The sequence below is a fragment of the Polypterus senegalus genome, chromosome 2, assembly GCF_016835505.1.
Source record: "Polypterus senegalus isolate Bchr_013 chromosome 2, ASM1683550v1, whole genome shotgun sequence".
Taxonomy (NCBI): domain Eukaryota; kingdom Metazoa; phylum Chordata; class Cladistia; order Polypteriformes; family Polypteridae; genus Polypterus; species Polypterus senegalus.
This window is the reverse complement of record NC_053155.1, coordinates 86711361-86728925: the sequence shown is the minus strand read 5'-3', so window position 1 is coordinate 86728925 and position 17565 is coordinate 86711361. Positions and strand designations below refer to the sequence as shown.

Genomic DNA, 17565 nt, shown 5'->3' with positions numbered 1-17565 from the left:
TTTTGTGATTTCTTTTCTTGTTATTTTAATGATGCTTTATTAATGTCATTATGGCACTGCTTTGTTGCAAATTTTGGCCACTGCCATTTTGGGCTTAGTCTTTGTGGCCCATAGCCAAGCTGTCAATGGTGATAGCATCTGTTGCCAGCCATTTGATTAGGTATTGTCATTATGTATGAAGTCATCACCCATTCCTTGTTTAAGTTGGTACTGAACAGTCAGACAATAGTCAAAGCCCTTTTTATTTAATCTTTTTGTTATCTTTTAAATATTATTTGATATTTTTTGCTGTCGATTATGCTTTAATTTCTTTTTTAAATGTTATTTCTTTGTGAATATTGTTTGGTTTATCAATTATATATTGCATTATATTGACTATATTTATTTATGTGCCTTGTCCTCTTTATGTTGAGCCTAAGGGGGAAGGGCCTTTTAACACTACAGTTGGGGAACCAACCCCAGTCTTTTTATTTTAAAGCCTGGCAGGTGATAAGATGGCTGTGGGGGCATTATTTTTCCTAATTCTGTTTTTTGGCTCCCATTTGCACTTTATGATTTTTGGACCGTTGTATGTATTATCTTTTGAGTCTCTGGTTGTTAGACTTTGGATTTGGATTTGTGCACTAGTTGTGCTCTGTTTGGCATGCCTTGTTAAGCAATATCTTTTTAATCTTTTTTTTTTTTTTACTTTTTGAAGTTATTTTGAAAATAAACTCTTTAAATATAAAAAATCATTGTTTGAGTTAATGAGGACCAGTGTTAAGTATCAATGTGTGTTTTTTTATGTTATATGATTGTTTTTGTCACTTTTTTAATATTACTTTTCATAGTTTTATAATGTTCCTGACAGTTTTGTTTGTTGGTTAATCATATACTGTGTCTTTAAATGTAGTGATGTTCCTTGTACTTTGAGGGTGGTTCCCCAAGAGGCGGGGCCACCCTGGCATCACTGGCTCTATATTCTCCCAGAAGGGAGGAGTCAGCAGCTTTTTCACTGAAGTCATTGGTAGTGTTAGTCTGTGAGTGTTGTCATTTTGTTGTTTTTTGCTGTTCCTTTCATCTTTTTGCTTTGCTTATTCAATTCTGGTTACAGGATTTGTGTGTTGGGACTTGTTTGCCATTGGATTGCCTTTTGGGAACTCCTTTGTTCCTTCTTTCAGTTCTTGTAAGCTTTTATTTGACATTATAGAATTTTATTTCAAAATAAACCCTTTTATTTATGAAGACTATTTGTTGCACTTCTGTGCACAAGCCAAGGTTTTCAGCCATCCTCCTCAATTAACTTTGTTAATTTAGAAGTAGTTAGGACCAACTGCTTTGACATTGACTTACGTTCCTAGTTAAGTTTTTAATTTTGTAGCTGATATACTGTATTTAGTTTAATCTGGCTTACACACCTGGCTGTTTATTAACCATTTTTTACCTTACCTCTTTAACTCTTTGAGGGCTGAATATTTTTTCCAAAGAACTCAGTTTTCAGAAAAGCACACAAAGCAATGGTTTCACACATGTCAGTATAAAACATCTGTTGCTATATGCTGTGGCTGCTGTTGGCACATGTTTGGCATCTCTGGCAGCAGTGACTGCGTGGGGTCACCTTGATGGTCAGCAGGAATGCACGGTGGGCCAGCTGCCTGGCTGTCTTCGCACAGCAGGTGCGTGGTGGTTGCAATGTGACGCAATATGGTTTGTACCGCTTGTTATCGTAAGTGGTGGTCCTCCCAGGCAAACACTGCTGTAGGCATATCAGATACACGAATGTCTTCAGCACCACAATCAGCTGGTGCCTCACTTTCATTTTTGATATCCATCTCCAGATCACTTACTGTACTTCAAACTCAGAGTCCAACGAGTCAGAGTCCAATTCAACGAAATTACGTAAAACGTCCATGGAGTATTTTGCTTTGCACATTCACTGTTGTCTCTTTCCAGATGTCGATGCCATTTTATACGCACGTACGTGTAGGGAATCGAGGTTAAATCAACAAAGCCATGTAACTTTCCTTCTAGCAAAGAGGGTCGAACTAAAATGAAAGGGTATATTTTGTTGCAGTTTACAACTGATTACCATCCTCTACTCCTGAATTTTGACAAAAGTCCACATCAGCACTGAAAGAGTTAAAACACTTAAATCTCAATCTTCCACAATCTTCCACCAGTCTGTTACAGGTTTGAGCGTTTAAAAATTTGAGCAATACAGGCATTGCCCTGTGCCCAGATTTAGTTTCTAGTTTAGCTATACTGTTTAGTCCTTATATAACGTTATTGTGTTTTGTTTTCACTTTTAACAGTGACAAACAGGAAGCACAGTTCTAATGGCTTCCACACATGAATTCCAATTTATATCTCATAAGCTTTTCTTCTGAACACAAAACGTACACAACTGATTTGATTATCTATGCAATTATATTGCAGACTTTTTATCTATATGCTGTGTACTATAGTTTTGTTCTACAGTTTTATCCAAAACAGAAAGCAACACGTGGCGGTCCAACTCATTTTACCTGTCTTTAGTTCTCCTATTTTTGCTATGTGCACTTAAGATATAAAAACAAACTACAAAACGTCTTACCTTCATAATGATGTAGAAAGCCAAATACAACAAGAGATTACAAATGAAGATGCCAAGAAGATATGAAGCAAAATCTTTAGGTCTCAATATCAGTCCAAAAATAGCACTGTGGGAGAAAGGAGCCTTAATTTCACACTAATATTGAGAAAACAAGCTCATAAATGTTAATACGGAACACCCAACTTTATTTTATATATCACCTTTCACAGAGAACACAGTACTGTACAATACAGAGGTTTAGGTTTCTACTAAGACTTAGTAACAGTCATGCAGAAGGTAAGAGATGGGGACTGAATTTCCTACAGTACTTTGTGCTGTTCATCCCAGTTTCTTCACCACTAGCCCTCTGGTGTATATAGTGTGGCGGACGGCTGGGGGTGGTACCCAGCCGGGACACCCAAGAGGACTGGATGAGGACTTATGCCTCCTCAAGACCACGAGGGGGCGACCACCCTGGTTGCCACTGGTGCAGAGTTTAGAAGCTCAACCCTGTAGGGGCCTGTGGTCACCGCCAGGGGGCGCCCCGGTGCCTGAAGAGCCCTGGACCTCAGCACTTCCGCCACACCTGGAAGTGCTGGGGGGAAGAAGACTGGGGACACCCGGAGGGCTTCCGGGTGCGCAGCTGGCACTTACTTCACACGAGGGAGTGTCCACGGAGGACTTCTGGGAAGCAGCTGGAGCCCATCCGGGCTGGTATATAAGGGGCCGCCTCCCTTCATTCGAAGACAAGAGTCAGGTGGAAGAGGACTGGAGTCTAGAGAGAGGAGCGGAGGCGGCCAGAAGGAAGGCACTAGACTGTGAGGCCTGGACTTTTGGGGATTGGTGCTGGAGGCACTGAGTTGTGCACTAAACAATTGTAAATATTGTACAGAATAAATGTGTGTGTTTGGTGACAAAACGATGTCCGCCTGTCTGTGTCTGGGCTTCGTTCCACAACAGTATCACCGTCAGGCTGTAATGTTCATGTGTTGCCATCTGCTTATTTTTGAGTAATTTGGAACACTTACATATATACAATATATTTCTGTTATTAGTTTTGCACTTGAGTTGAAATTAAAGTTATTTTTATTACCATCTTCATTTTTAATATTTACACGATGCTTTGGATCGATCATGTGACCACTTCCGTCATGTCTGTGATGCCACATGACACGATATATAAAAATGGAGACATCTGCACTTTCAGTTATTTCTTGTTGGATTCTAAATCTCTTATTCTCTTTAGTACTAGATAGCTTCATTTTAAGTAGGACCCAGCCTCAGGGTTAGTTTTCTGGTTTTCACCTCTGCATTTTTTGACTTACAATTTTGCTTCGCTCTCTTGCTCTGGCAGCACATTCTCAATTTGTCTTCTTGTATTTTTAACCCACACTATCCCTTTTGACTTCAATTTACTATGTTTTGTTCATCTCATGGTCTTCCTAACTCTCATGAATCCTCAGTCCACAGTCTGAATGTACCTGCATAGATAGTCATGAGGATGGGGAGTAGAGTGACACCCCATTACACTCAGCAAGAAGTATGCTCACAAGGGTCACATGATCCCACACGTGCTCTTTGGGACAACAACCGACTTCCACCAGTCCTAACTTTTAAAAGAAGAGCAAGATCAGCTTTCTCTTAGTATTGTTTTATGTGCCACCATTTATTAGTCAGGAGGTGTTTTAAGCTTTAGTCAGCCATTCAAGGCCTCTTTCTCACCTTCATCTCTGCAAAATTGCCTAACCTCTTGTGTTTCTGAGGAGCTTTAACTGCTTCCTCCCAGGCTGCATTTCTTTTCTCTCATTTAGATCATTGTGGGTTACTGTCCCTGTCTAATCTAACCATTTCCTGCCTCGCAGTCCCTTGAACGATATACAATATACATAGGCGCTTCTGTATGTCATACCTGCAGAACAAAGGTGTTACACTCTCAAGCAGGTATTAATAATTACACACAATCTTACATATATATTTGTTTGTTACACACAGCAAACTGACAGGTGTATAACCACACTCACAATAATGCGCTTAATTATGAACATACTGTATGAGTGCACAGATAAATAAACTATAAATATACATTTGCAGAGGTATTACTTTTCTGATGAATGTGGATTAAAGCAGAAAAGCTGTATATGCCTACAAAAAGGGACATGCATATACAAATCTAATCATATAGCAGTATATTGTACATGCATATACTGTACATATAAATGATGATAACTAAACATAATAAATTATACTTACAAAGACCAGTTCACCAAATTGCCTAAGATGAGAAGAACCATTCTGTCCTAAAAAGACAAAAAACAAAGCCGTAAGTTAAGAATCTCATCACATTTTTTGAATCTGCTTTTCCAGGTGAGGGTCACAGAATCTTCTTATTGTTTTGTCATCAGCATGCAAACCTGAAGATATCTTACCATGTATTGGGGTCCATTGCACTGTTGAATAAAGTCTGTGTATAGCACCAGTGCAATACGCTTAAACACTCCGACATCTGAGCAGAAAAAAAAAATCCATATCAGCACTAATAACACTGGTGCCTTTAGATGCATTTAAGGCTTCTTTGGCTTCTTCTTTGTTTTTTTTTGAGTCACACATCCAAACCTACATGATTAACTATGCAGAACAACAGTCTCCTGGAAATAAAGGACCAAGGCTTCTCAGTTATAGTGACCAGCGCTACTCAGGCTCATGTGCACTTTGAAAAGAGCCCACTGTACAATGAAACACTGTACTGTACTGTGTTGTATGAAAGAAGCAGTCCTCATAGCCACAAATCCAAGGTACTGTTTTATGGTTTTGATATTATGCATGACTTACTTTCCCAATTACCTTTTTATAACGTTTTCCTTCATTTAAAATTTTGATACTCTACCTGCATTTGACACATCTTAAGCAAAAAAGAAAGGGGAAAAGAAGGAAAGTAAGAAAAGAGGAACAGTAAAGTAAGATAAGAAACAGAAAAAATAAGGATGACAGTTGTATATGCAATATCTCCAGTGCTTTATTTTCCAGTGTTCTACATTCACTATTAAAAATGTGTTATTTAGTCATCAATAATAAAGACATTTTATATTTTTTAACTATATATATATATATATATATACATATATACTGTACATAACTATATACTGTATACACACACACAGTCATGTCATTTTTTTAATCTACTTAATGTAGACCAGGGTTGCTTGAGGTGGCGTTGCTGGCACCTTTCCCGTGCTAGCATTGGGCACAAGGCAGGAACAAACCCTGGCCAGGCCATAAGAGAATGAACGCACACACACACACACCAGGGGCCTCATGTATAAACGGTGCGTACGCACAGAAATGTTGCGTAAGAACTTTTCCACGTTCAAATCGCGATGTATAAAACCTACACTTGGCGTAAAGCCACGCACTTTTCCACGGTACCTCATACCTTGTCGTACGCAAGTTCTCTGCTCGGTTTTGCAGACTGGCGGCACCCAGCGTCAAAGCAGTGCTACTGTTCCTGTGTGGTTACTCTTTATTTTCCTGACGCGGCTTTATAAATACACAGAAACTAACCGCATATTGTTTATTAGTGTAACGCATCTGATTGTAATTAACTTGTAACAATATAATGGTCCAAGGAACAGCCATAGTATTCCAAATACCATAACCGCTTTAGCGTTGTTACTCTCAATTCTCCTTCTTCTTCTTCTTCTTTCAGCTCCTCCCATTAGGAGTTGCCATGCACAGCGGATCATCATTTTCCATATTACTCTCACTGCACCACTCAGAGTATGTATATCACTGTATCTGAGTGTGAATCACAGCAGCAGCTGATCGGAAAGAGAATTATCAGTATACAGCTTCAAGGACACGCTTTCTCAGCCACTGCAAAACGTTTTAAAGCCTTTCCTGTACGGACCTCGCGGTTCAGAAACAGTTTCATCTCAAGAACTTTAAACGCACTCAAACAATTGCAGAACTGTAGAACTGTTTGTACTTATAAGTACAATCAACTCACTGTAAACTTGCACTACAGTTATAATATCGCACAACCTGAGCCACTTTATAAAGCGCGTATTTACATATGATGACGATACCATTTTTAAGTTGAAATGCAGCAAAATATGTTTATTAAATTATACAGATAAAACTTTTACTTTATTTAAATAATCTATATTCTTCACTGGGAGTGTCATGAAGGATAGAATAATTAAACATGTACTACAAAAATATTGCAATGTTCCTTAAATGTTTTGAAGAATCGGCGCTAAGCTTACAGATGGCTTAACTTCTATTACAGAGCTGATTGTGTGGCGATTTGGTTTGGTATTTGGGGAAAGAAAAGCAAGGAATGCAGTGGCAGCTACGCCAATATATATTGAATATAAAACAGAAAGAGAAAATAACAACACAGCTAAAAACGCAGCGACAAATTTCGGCAAAAGTTAAGTGCTTGTGTCATGAGCACGAGGCGGCTATGCAGTGTCTGCAACGGATGTGGCCATCCACCGTGCATAAGCTACCTTACTGACATTGGCGGCGAAGGAGCCACCGATTCTTCCTCTCCCCAGTGCCACCACAAGCCTAGAGCTGCCCCTGAGTACTGCTGTAATAAATTATTTCATCGAAGTGAAACACATGTTTAATAACGTGCTTTAACTCCTATCATCATAAAAATTATATCACGTATACATTTCAGTATTTTAGTTATTCAGAGAGCTGTAATATCACGAATGTAATGGACTCTGTGTCCAGTTGGAGGAAGAGAGCCGGTTTAAGAAGCAAGTAGTGGTTCACAAACACAGAGCACATAGAAGATCAAATACAAAACAAAGCATTTAACGTGCTACTTTAATTACGATGTGATTTGAGAAACTGGTTAATTAAACGATTTTAAGATGAAGTTTATGATGTTCTACTTTAATGACAAAAATAAACTACGTGATTAAAGTGGAAATGTCGAGATTGAAGTTGACATTTCGTGCTTTTTCCCCCCTGTGGTACCCTAATAATCTTTCATATGACACTCAGACGGTGGGCTACAACTCGCCTTTTCACGGCGATTTTGATATGTGATGTCTTTTTTATTTCCGGCACTGTGCGATTTTGTGAACATGAGCTTTCAAGTTTCTCCAACACGCTATATCACTCCTTTTGTTGATTATACCACGGTTTTTTGAACAAATAGTATGTTTTTCCATTGCCTCCACTTAGTATTCGCTGAAATTCTTATTTTCCTCCGTGCTTTTCCAATTGTCTTTTCACAGAAGGCTGAGCTTAAGGGTGATTTATATTGATTTGCATATTCAAAGAGGCGTAATTCTGGGAGGGGTTGGGGCGTTACAAAATGCGCGAGCACGAGCGTTAGTTTTCACGCTGATCGGGATTTATGTAGCGGAAGAACGTGGAAGTTGGAGTACGCACAGATTCCTGCATCTGGATTTTTCTATGTGTAAGCACATTTCGGCTTTTGTGCTTACGCCATGTTATAGTGCGAGTTCTATGCACGGCGTTATACATGAGGCCCCAGGGCCATTTTAGCATCACCAATTCATCTAACCTGCATGTTTTCCGACACAGAGAGAACATGTAAACTCCACTTGGGGAGGATCCAGGACGCGATCCCTACCACTGTGCCTCTATATGCATAGTCTGTACTGTATATGTATATATAGTATGAAAAAAGAAATGCCTTGGAAGTAAATACAAATGACTAACAAAATGGATCCTAGCATTATGTGGTGTACTGCCCTCACTTGTATTAATAAAGCACTGTCATCAACTTGTATTTGGCATGACACTGTCGGAAGGGGCAGAGTGATCCTGAGAAGCCTTGAGAAATGTGTGTGTGTGTGTATGTGTAAGAGAGAGAGACAGAATGATCAAGCATTAAACAGCAGACCTTATGAGACACACCAACCCAGGCCCCCACCCGCTTAAATCCACTGACCCTGTAAGGTGGTCACTGCCAATCTCAGGAAGCATCCTGGCTTGGACAAGCTCCTGTCATGGAGTCAGGGAAAGTGAGTGTTGCCTCTGACCCCAAGTTAGCAGTGGGAGCAGAGCTGGTGGCATGAATGTGTTAAATGACAACAAATCAGATACAACACACCCTAGTTAGTTTTAAAGAACTAAGCAGATATCGAACAAATAATTTATTTGTTTGGACTGTATCTGTTGGAAGTGGATGCAGTGGAGAAAAAATCATTGGAGCCACCTAAAAGGTACCATTGAGGATCGTTCATGTCAGGGAGAGAAGCAGCATTTCAAAATGCATTGGGCTACTAGCACCAGTAAAGATAAAATGTCAGCCAAATAATGCAATAAAAAATGTACACAAAATGAACATCTATAAACATAATGCCATGCAGTACAACAACAAAAGACATAAACATAAACATCAAATACTCAACAACAATGCAGAAAAGCAAATAAATAGTCACACATTTTTAATTTTTGTGTAGCACTTTTGACAAAGCACTAAATTGCATTGTACATAAGTAATTGAGGTGATTTATGATAATGAGTACTCCAAAACAGCAAGATGAATAAGTTTACGCGCACTTTAAATTGCATCAGCAATTTTAAAATGGCTGAAGCGTCCAAGCCCCAACGTAGATCTGCAAAGTTCAGACGGCACTTGCAAACTCCTAAGCAAATGTACAAAAAGAATACTGCAGGGTCCAAAGGCCTACCCAAGAAACCGGGGAACATGCTAGCAGGGCCAGGATCAAAGAGAAATGCACATACTCCAAAAAGACATTTTCTTCTGGATGTGAATTAGCTTTGAATGCATTATGGAAAATTGAAAAATGATTATGATGACTTGAGTTTGCTAAACACCAATGTGTTAAAATTATTGAGGCTTGATATTTATTTCAATTTTGCAAAACAATGCCATCTATTAGGAGGTGGGGACAGTAACAATAACAATTAGTAATTAGTTTATCACTGTGGTCTGCCAGACTTAAGTATATAGTTTCTCAACAGGATGGTGCATGGGAGAGTAGACTGCCACATGGTAAGGAGACCTGCCCAGTAGCAAGCACAATCAAGTGAGGTTAGTGGGAGGTCCCAGTGAACATTTTGTTTTGTTGTGTTGGTCCTGTCATTTGTGTTCTTGCTGACATGCTGCCTGCCATATACATGGACACAGCTTACTGTTCATTTAAGTTGACCTTTAAGTTGACATGTATGGGATTTGTATGACGATATCCTGTTCTAAGTTCTTATACATAGCACAAGCATTAGAAACAAAGAGAAGGCTTGGATTAATAAAAGTAGGCACCTTTTACTAGGATTTTTGATATTTCTTGATTTTTCAAAGAAGTCAAATGTTATTTGCAGGACTGGGGATTGCCATCTATTTTCTGTAGCTAAGAAAAGGAAGTGAGGAAGCATATGGTAGCTACAGTAGCATGAAACTACTTGTAAACTACTGCTATAATTAAAGGCCAGGCACTTGCAGTGTATACTTAGATTCTTATCCATGGATGACTGAGGATCAGCCTAGTCAAAAATGCCTATCTTAATTAAGAACATGGACGAAATCAGAACTTCCACTACTGGGATTGTACTGTTCTACTAGGCTCGTCTTCAGTTGTTATTCTGAAGAAAAAATTGACATTAAAACTAGTTAATTAGACCCTTCCTTCTGTTATTTCTCTACTGGGAGAAAGTGTGTATTGAAGATTAAATGTATTGGTTTCAGTCAGGTTGCAGTTTGTAAAGAATGCATATCTCAAAGAATGGGCAGCCCCTGCTAAATAAAACAGATGCCACTGGCATCAAGTTACGAATATCTTCTTGGTCTTGACTCCCCTGTAAACGTATAAAAGATGGAGGGAGTTAATTGAAAGGAATAAATAACACTTTGATAAACTAAAGGAAAAGGCGTGGACAGAACAGTGATATCCTTGACATGTTAAACCTGGCTAATTGTCTGCAAACTGCGCCTGATCACATTGTCTAACATGATATCCTTATATGCAGTGATAAATGTGTAGCTGTTGCACAACTCCAGAACTCCTTCCACAACATATCCTTTTAGACAGGGAACTGATCAGAGGGTTTAACTTTTACTCTAAAGGAATCAAACTCCTCTTCCTACGTACCTATTTTCAATCGACCCATGTAGTAAATATGTGTACTGAGAGCTAATGAGGCAATAACATGAACAGCAGAGAAAAGGATCCAGAACCATGTAGCATTCTTTCCAAATATCTGAAAGAGAAACAAACAGTATCTGACCAAATATTGTAATCTTAAGCATAAAACAAAATTAAACACATGGTCAGCATAATAATCTGCAAGTCTATAGACTCAACCCTGATGTCTCTGAATGTGCTAAAAAGTAAAACTTGAGCGACTTATCTATGTCTGTCCTTGTCTTAACTTCAGAGCTAAACCTGCTTGGCTGAGCCCCACCATCTAAACTGAACAGCACTGCTCACCACAGTGTTGTGATTAAAGCCTGCTTTGAATCCACTGTCCCAAAAGGAGATTCTCAGAAAAAATCTCATGATAGCAGTTGCATTTATTCAATATGTGGCCAGACTGAGACTCTTGTGTGAATGTCATCAGTGAGAACGTCAGGCAGTTTTTTCCTATCATGTACTTTTAATGAAATCTACTTTTACTCTAAACTAATGTATTGTTCTCAACCTTCCCCCATCATGCATCACCAGTATATCACTGAATAAAAACAACATACCCGCCCATGTATTGTATGTTTATATTACAATAAATGAAAATGACAACTAACCTACTAAAATTTCTTTGTGCTGTAATAGGGAACTCGGGCAATCCTACATGAACAGGAAGAGCCTATGCAAAAGCCGCACAGTACCCACCTCAGTCAGAAATTTAGCTTGGGAACCAATCTCTGTAAGACTAAGCAGGCCTTTTGGAGCTTGCCTGTTTTATTTTTGCAGCTAACCCAAACAACTTAATGGACTTAGTGATCTTATTTGTTTGTAAAATTACCAATGCCCTTAAAGGATTTTTCAAGTCAAAGTTATTTCTTCACTAAAATGGTGTATATGCATTTGCCACGGGAGATTGTGTTTTCTATAAATTTGTAATATCATACCGGTAGGTAGATAGTACGTTATATATGTTATGTCCATCATTAAGAAAAGGTAAATTCATTAAGGTCAGTATTAATGATTTCTCACCACTCCAAGAACTGCCAGGAAAATCACCAGGGCAAAAATGGCATAAACGGCATAAGCTCTGGGGTTGATGTCCGGGTGCCGAGTCTGATACAGCTTCAGCATGCACAGGCCGGCTATCATGTACAGGAAGGAAGTATCTGTATAAGACAAAAAAAACACTTTCATGAACAGGGATGCATTTTTGCTCCTTATATACCACAAACGTTTTCCATAGACAATGCAGAAGCTGGTTTTAGAATACAATCAGTGTAGCTAGCAAAAAGGCAGCATTCTGTGATCAGGCAGCAGCATAGATGAATGATTGTCAGAGCTAGCATTGGACCATTGTATGCAGAGAAGAAAAGTACATTAATTAGAGGCACAAAACACATTGAAATATATCATACATAAAGTTGAGTGTAGTATGGTGGTACAGTGAATAGTGCCTGCCTCACAAATCTGGTGCCCACAGGTCATCTGGGTGGACTGTGCTCATTTCCATCTTGTTTGTGTATTCTGATTGTATGTCCACATCCCCATCCTATGTAAGTGTGGGTGTGTCTCCAAGTGGACCCATGATGGACTGACTAGGGCTGTCTAGGGCTGTTTCCTGCCTTATGCCCAGTGCTTCTGGTATAGAGTCTGGCACCCCCGATACCTGGAATAAGTGTAATTTAGATTTAAATGTTATTAATGAGGATCAGAAAATGCTGCATTGTCGATCCACATTAAAATGATACCTGGAGATACAAGTCATAAGGATGTCAACAGATTAATAAAAAAATGTAATCGGCTACAAAATGAACAGTTGAAACATATCATTTAAAAATACAGTAAAATGATGTATCATAATAAAAGCTATACACATAGTAAATCTGAAAAATTATCTAGGAGGCCCTGAACTAGTTAGGCACGTGACAAGATGGGAGGGACATGGGACATAAAATCGGGGGGCATACATGGTGTCATTGCTGTGTGCTTAGTTCAATTGCAAAAGTCAGCATTTGAGCTCCTTTTTCTTAACTGTTTCAAACATTTCATTGAAATTTTGAAATTTATAATCATGCAAGTGCTGTTGTCTTTGTTTTTTGATATTCCACACTTGACTTCTGCCTGTTTCTGATTTTCCATTGTGCACTATTTAGCCTGATGTTTTTGCCCACTGTGTATGAGTATGTTTTCAGAACATCGACATCTTTTTTAACCATGTCTCTTTATGCATAAGCTCGTCAAGATTGGCACTTTGCCTATGGGGCATACAACCAGCTACGCTTTACGAGGTGGTGAGTTATGGTACAGCTTTGGAGCTCGGTTTTCCATTTAAGAGCCTGCCATTGAGGGGCTATGCTTCAAATCCTTCCAGTTCTGTGGGCACATTTGGTCATGAAACTGACATATGCTGAAATATGCCATGAATTGAATGGGAGACCACTCCAGTGCCTTGTGTTCAATGTTGCAAGGAATATTCACGTCACATCTGCTTTTGATAACAACCTGCTTCCTAAGATTTGGCTGACTACGTCTGTACTGGAACCCATGCCCACTACATATCTTAAATCCTCCCATCATGCAATAATCCCAACTGTTAAGACAATAATAAATACATCCCTTGGCACAGGCTTTTAGCTAGTCACTTATGCAACCACAATGTTAAAAAGCCTGGCCTATCTCTCATTTACCTTTTCTGTCAAAAGTTCCTGAGAAAGTTGTAGCCATCCAACTAACCAACTTAACTTCTTTGATGGAACCCTTTCAGTTTGGTTTCAGAGTATATCACAGCTGTGAAACTGCTCTGCTACAGGTAACCAATGATTTGCTTACGGCAGCAGACTCTGGACAAACCAGCATATTAATTCTGTTAGACCTCAGTGCAGCATTTGACACTGTCAGACATGACATTCTACTGTCCAGAATGGAGAACATGCTGGGTATCTCTGGCACTGCTCTCCAGTGGTTCAAGTCCTATCTGACTGATAGACAACAGTTTGTTAGTCTTGGCAACAGCAGATCCAGCTCAGCGCCAATCACACAAGGAGTTCCTCAGGGCTCTGTCCTCAGCCCTCTTCTCTTCTGTATCTACTGTATATGCTTCCCCTTGACCCTTCTATTCGTTGCTCTGGACTGGGCTCTCATTTTTATGTAGATGATACTCAACTCTGTTTCAATGTTAAACGTGAAACTTCATCAGGTCTTTCTCAGCTCACAACTTGCCTCAGTGAAAGTCTTTAAAATTAAATTGCAACAAAACTGAACTCTGGCAAATTGACACTAAAGCACAACTTAAGAAAAGGAGCTCCTTCTTAGCCACTCTTGACAGTGATCTCATTAGACCTTCTTCTAATGCAAGGAATTTTAGTGTAATTTTTTATTCTTCCCTTTCTTACTCCACCCACATAAACCACATTAAGAAACGTTTATACTTTCACCTCCATAACCTATCCCATGTTTGCTCTTTTCTCTCCTTTCCTATTTACATGCTTTTATCACCTCCTGCATCTAATATTTTAAGTCCCTACTGGCAGGTGCCACTTCTAATCTAATATCACATCTCCAGTTGATTCAAAACTCTGCTGCAAGAGTCCTTACCTGAACCAGCACCAGTGAGCACATATCATCAATCCTGCTTCACCTCTTCACCTCCTCTGATTCTGACAATCTAATTGTGCCCCACACTAACCTGCACTCTAGGAGTGCCAGGGTCTTCAGCTGTATAGCACCCAGACTTTGGAAAGACCTCCCAGTCAGCCGACTCCATTCGCTCTTTTAAAAAACAACTTGAAACTCATCTGTTCAGGAAGGCTTTTAGCTTAACCTAACATTCTGCCCCTTCCTTCAGTTTACCTCTCAGTATAATTTGTGTGTGTGTGTTATTTTACAGATGATCTTATTTGTTTCAGGCATTCCCTTTAGTATTGAACTTAGTATTTTACTCTGGTTTATTTTTCTTCTTTTTCTTTTATTCTATTTAATGTATATCCTATATTTATTGGTTTAGTGTTCTATGCAGAAAATATTAGTATCCAATGGTACATACACCCTTGCTGTTTAAATAAGCACCTTGAGCATAGGAAAGGTGCTATATAAATAGAATGTACTATTATTATTATTATTATTATTAAGATAGGTGGATTAATGAATGGATGTTGACAGTGTGTTAGTCAATGAGTTGTTTTACAGTAGTGGAATAACAGTATAGGTTTAGAGCGTGCTGAAACTCGGTAATGTGCTGATGACACCACAACTATCTGCACTTTTCACTGAGGACTACTGCCATCTGGCTTAAACAAGAAAGTTACTCCTGCTGGAATCAAGGGTCACAGATGCAGTGGTAGAGTATCATATGACTTGATCACAGATAAGATCTCTAGCATGTAGAATGCCCAAGAAGGACTCTTTTATGACTAATTGGTATTTACCTTTAATTGTCTGACATTTTATGGCTTATTTACTTTATTTTAATAGTATAGCATTTATTTGCTCAGGCTCCATTTAGTGTTTTTCTGTGGGCACATATATCTTGTTTGTTGTTGCCAAGCCAGTTGCTGTCATATGATTCGTGTTGCATTACAGGTGACACAATTTAAAATGTTAGCTGGAGCACTTTGTAGTCTAAAAACAAATTAGTTTAACTTGCTTTGCCTTTCCGGTGAGATTTGTGGATTATACTTAGTACGTGGAATGTTTGGCTTCCTTATTTTCAGCTCTTATTCTTGCCTCACTTTGGCTTTAGTTACTGGTTTTCATACCAGTAAAAAAGTAATGAATTTGGGCTTGTTTTAGTGACTATTCTTTAATAATAATAATAATAATAATAATAATACATTTTATTTATATAGCGCCTTTGCCATGCTCAAGGTACTTTACAGAGTTTAAGAAAGAATGGCAGCGTATACAGTATATAGCGTTGTACTAAACCAGATAAATAAATAAAGAAGAGTAAGATAATAAATTCAGAGAAAAGCCTAACAGACAACAGAATTGATGGTCTAGCACACACACACATACAGGTTACATGAGCATCTTGACAAAGAGGTAAACTCAGAGAAGGGTAGTAAAGTCAGGTAGAGCTAAAAGCCTTCCTGAACAGATGAGTTTTGAGTTGTTTTTTAATAGAATTCATGGAGTCTGCTGATCTAATTAATTTCAGTAGGTCAGTCCAAAGTCTGGACGCTATACAGCTGAAGGCCCTGTCACCCATGGAGTGTAGATTAGTGTGGGGCACAACAAGATTGCCAGAATCAGAGGACCTTAGTGGGTGGGCTGGCACATTGTGATGGAGAAGGTCACTGATGTAGTTTGGCGTGAGGTTATTTAAGGCTTTGTAGGTTATTAGTAGGATTTTATATTCAATTCTGTAAGACATTGGGAGCCAGTGAAGGAGAAACAGGATGGGTGGTATTAAAATCTTTAGGTTTTGCCCTTCAAACTTATTCTGTCCTGGCCTTCAAGGCGCAACACTTATCCATCTTGCCTCTGATAGATTGGAAGGCCTTCCAGATATCTGAATTTTGACTTGATCATAATCTTCTAAAGGTTCACTTTCTTGTGAAATGCTGTAAATTGTAGTGTTCTGTTTCTTCTTCTTTCCTCTGTTGTCAACTGACCATGACTTGCATTTCCTTATATTATATCTTGGGAAAATATACAGTGAAATGATTGTACAATGTCTTTTTAGTATGGGTATAGGTGTACTCTGTTTATTCACATATTGTATATGTTGCACAGTGTCCTGTTATTATCTGCATGTACTCCTAGTTTGTTGACTGAGAAAATAAACTTTATATTATATTCAAATAAATTGAAGATTTTGGTTGTGGAGCATAAAATTCATATGGTGGGGTAATGCCAGGAAGGGGTAAGATACAATGATGCATTTTTTTGGCATGTTTAGATAAGTGTGATTTTAGAGTAAAATGTCAAAAGAAAATAAAGATGAGTTTAGGGATATGCAAACAACAGAACATTGTAGCTGGTTCTAAAGCTACAGTAGTGAGCAACACAGTCTGATACGGCTGGTTTGAGCCATGGATTATGACTAAGATATATGACTGAAAAAGTAAAGTAAAGAAATCTTTGTGGGATGATCTAGAAATATTAAGTTTACTATGCAGTTTACAGGGCAGTTTAGCATACAATTAAAAAACAATGTAAGAACGTAAAAAAATCATATCTTTCAAATAAAATCAATCTGAAATGGTACAGAAAGCAGCCACTACTTACCAAACTGAAAGTTGGAGTAGTTTGGACAAACGTGGTAGCATGCACTAAGCACTCCCTCCATCATCAGTGCCACTGCCATGGCATAAAAAAGGCCAAAATGTTTAGGAATTCCACACTCCTAAAACAACAACAAAAAATGATCTCATCAGCTTCTGTTTGAGGTGAAAGCTAGTTGGAAACTACTGACAGAACAGACTGTTGAATGGCCAGGCATTTCAAATTGATACGTTCATTGTGCAGAATATTAGAGCATTAGAACCATCTAAGCAGACCATTCAGCACAACAGAGCTCATCAGTCCTATCCACTTAATTCTTCCTAAATAACATCAAGTCTACTTTGTATTTATTGTTGTGTAGTATTTTCAAATTTTACAAGGGTCACTTAGAATAAGGATGATATTACTATTATTTTTTTAAATAGTCCAGAAAGAAATATAATGATGAAACAGAGTTACATTTTAATGGAATTTTGATGATATTGTAAATGTGTCCCAAAAGTGACAACTACATGATGCATGATTATAGAGGTTTACATCTATAAATAAAGAAGAGCAACTGAAAAATGAATGATACCATTTTTAAATTAGATTTTTCAAAATAGTTCATTTCTTCTCTGAACACTACATTGTTAACGCTGGGTAAGAATTTCTGTT

General features: G+C 38.5%; 1 protein-coding gene across 2 annotated transcripts in view; it reads right to left on the bottom strand.

The window, feature by feature from the left end:
• The window catches only part of sidt2 (SID1 transmembrane family, member 2), a 59471-nt gene that overhangs the window by 7492 nt on the left and 34414 nt on the right, over positions 1–17565 (bottom strand). The window contains exons 17-23 of one of the 2 annotated variants that reach the window (XM_039744118.1): positions 16912–17029; positions 11713–11849; positions 10651–10759; positions 5436–5450; positions 4978–5054; positions 4802–4848; positions 2573–2678 (exon numbers count right to left, since the gene is read on the bottom strand). In XM_039744118.1, the coding sequence (XP_039600052.1) occupies positions 2573–2678; positions 4802–4848; positions 4978–5054; positions 5436–5450; positions 10651–10759; positions 11713–11849; positions 16912–17029 (609 nt within the window). The remainder of the gene's footprint in view (positions 1–2572; positions 2679–4801; positions 4849–4977; positions 5055–5435; positions 5451–10650; positions 10760–11712; positions 11850–16911; positions 17030–17565) is intronic. The other variant, XM_039744119.1, reaches the window with a different exon arrangement.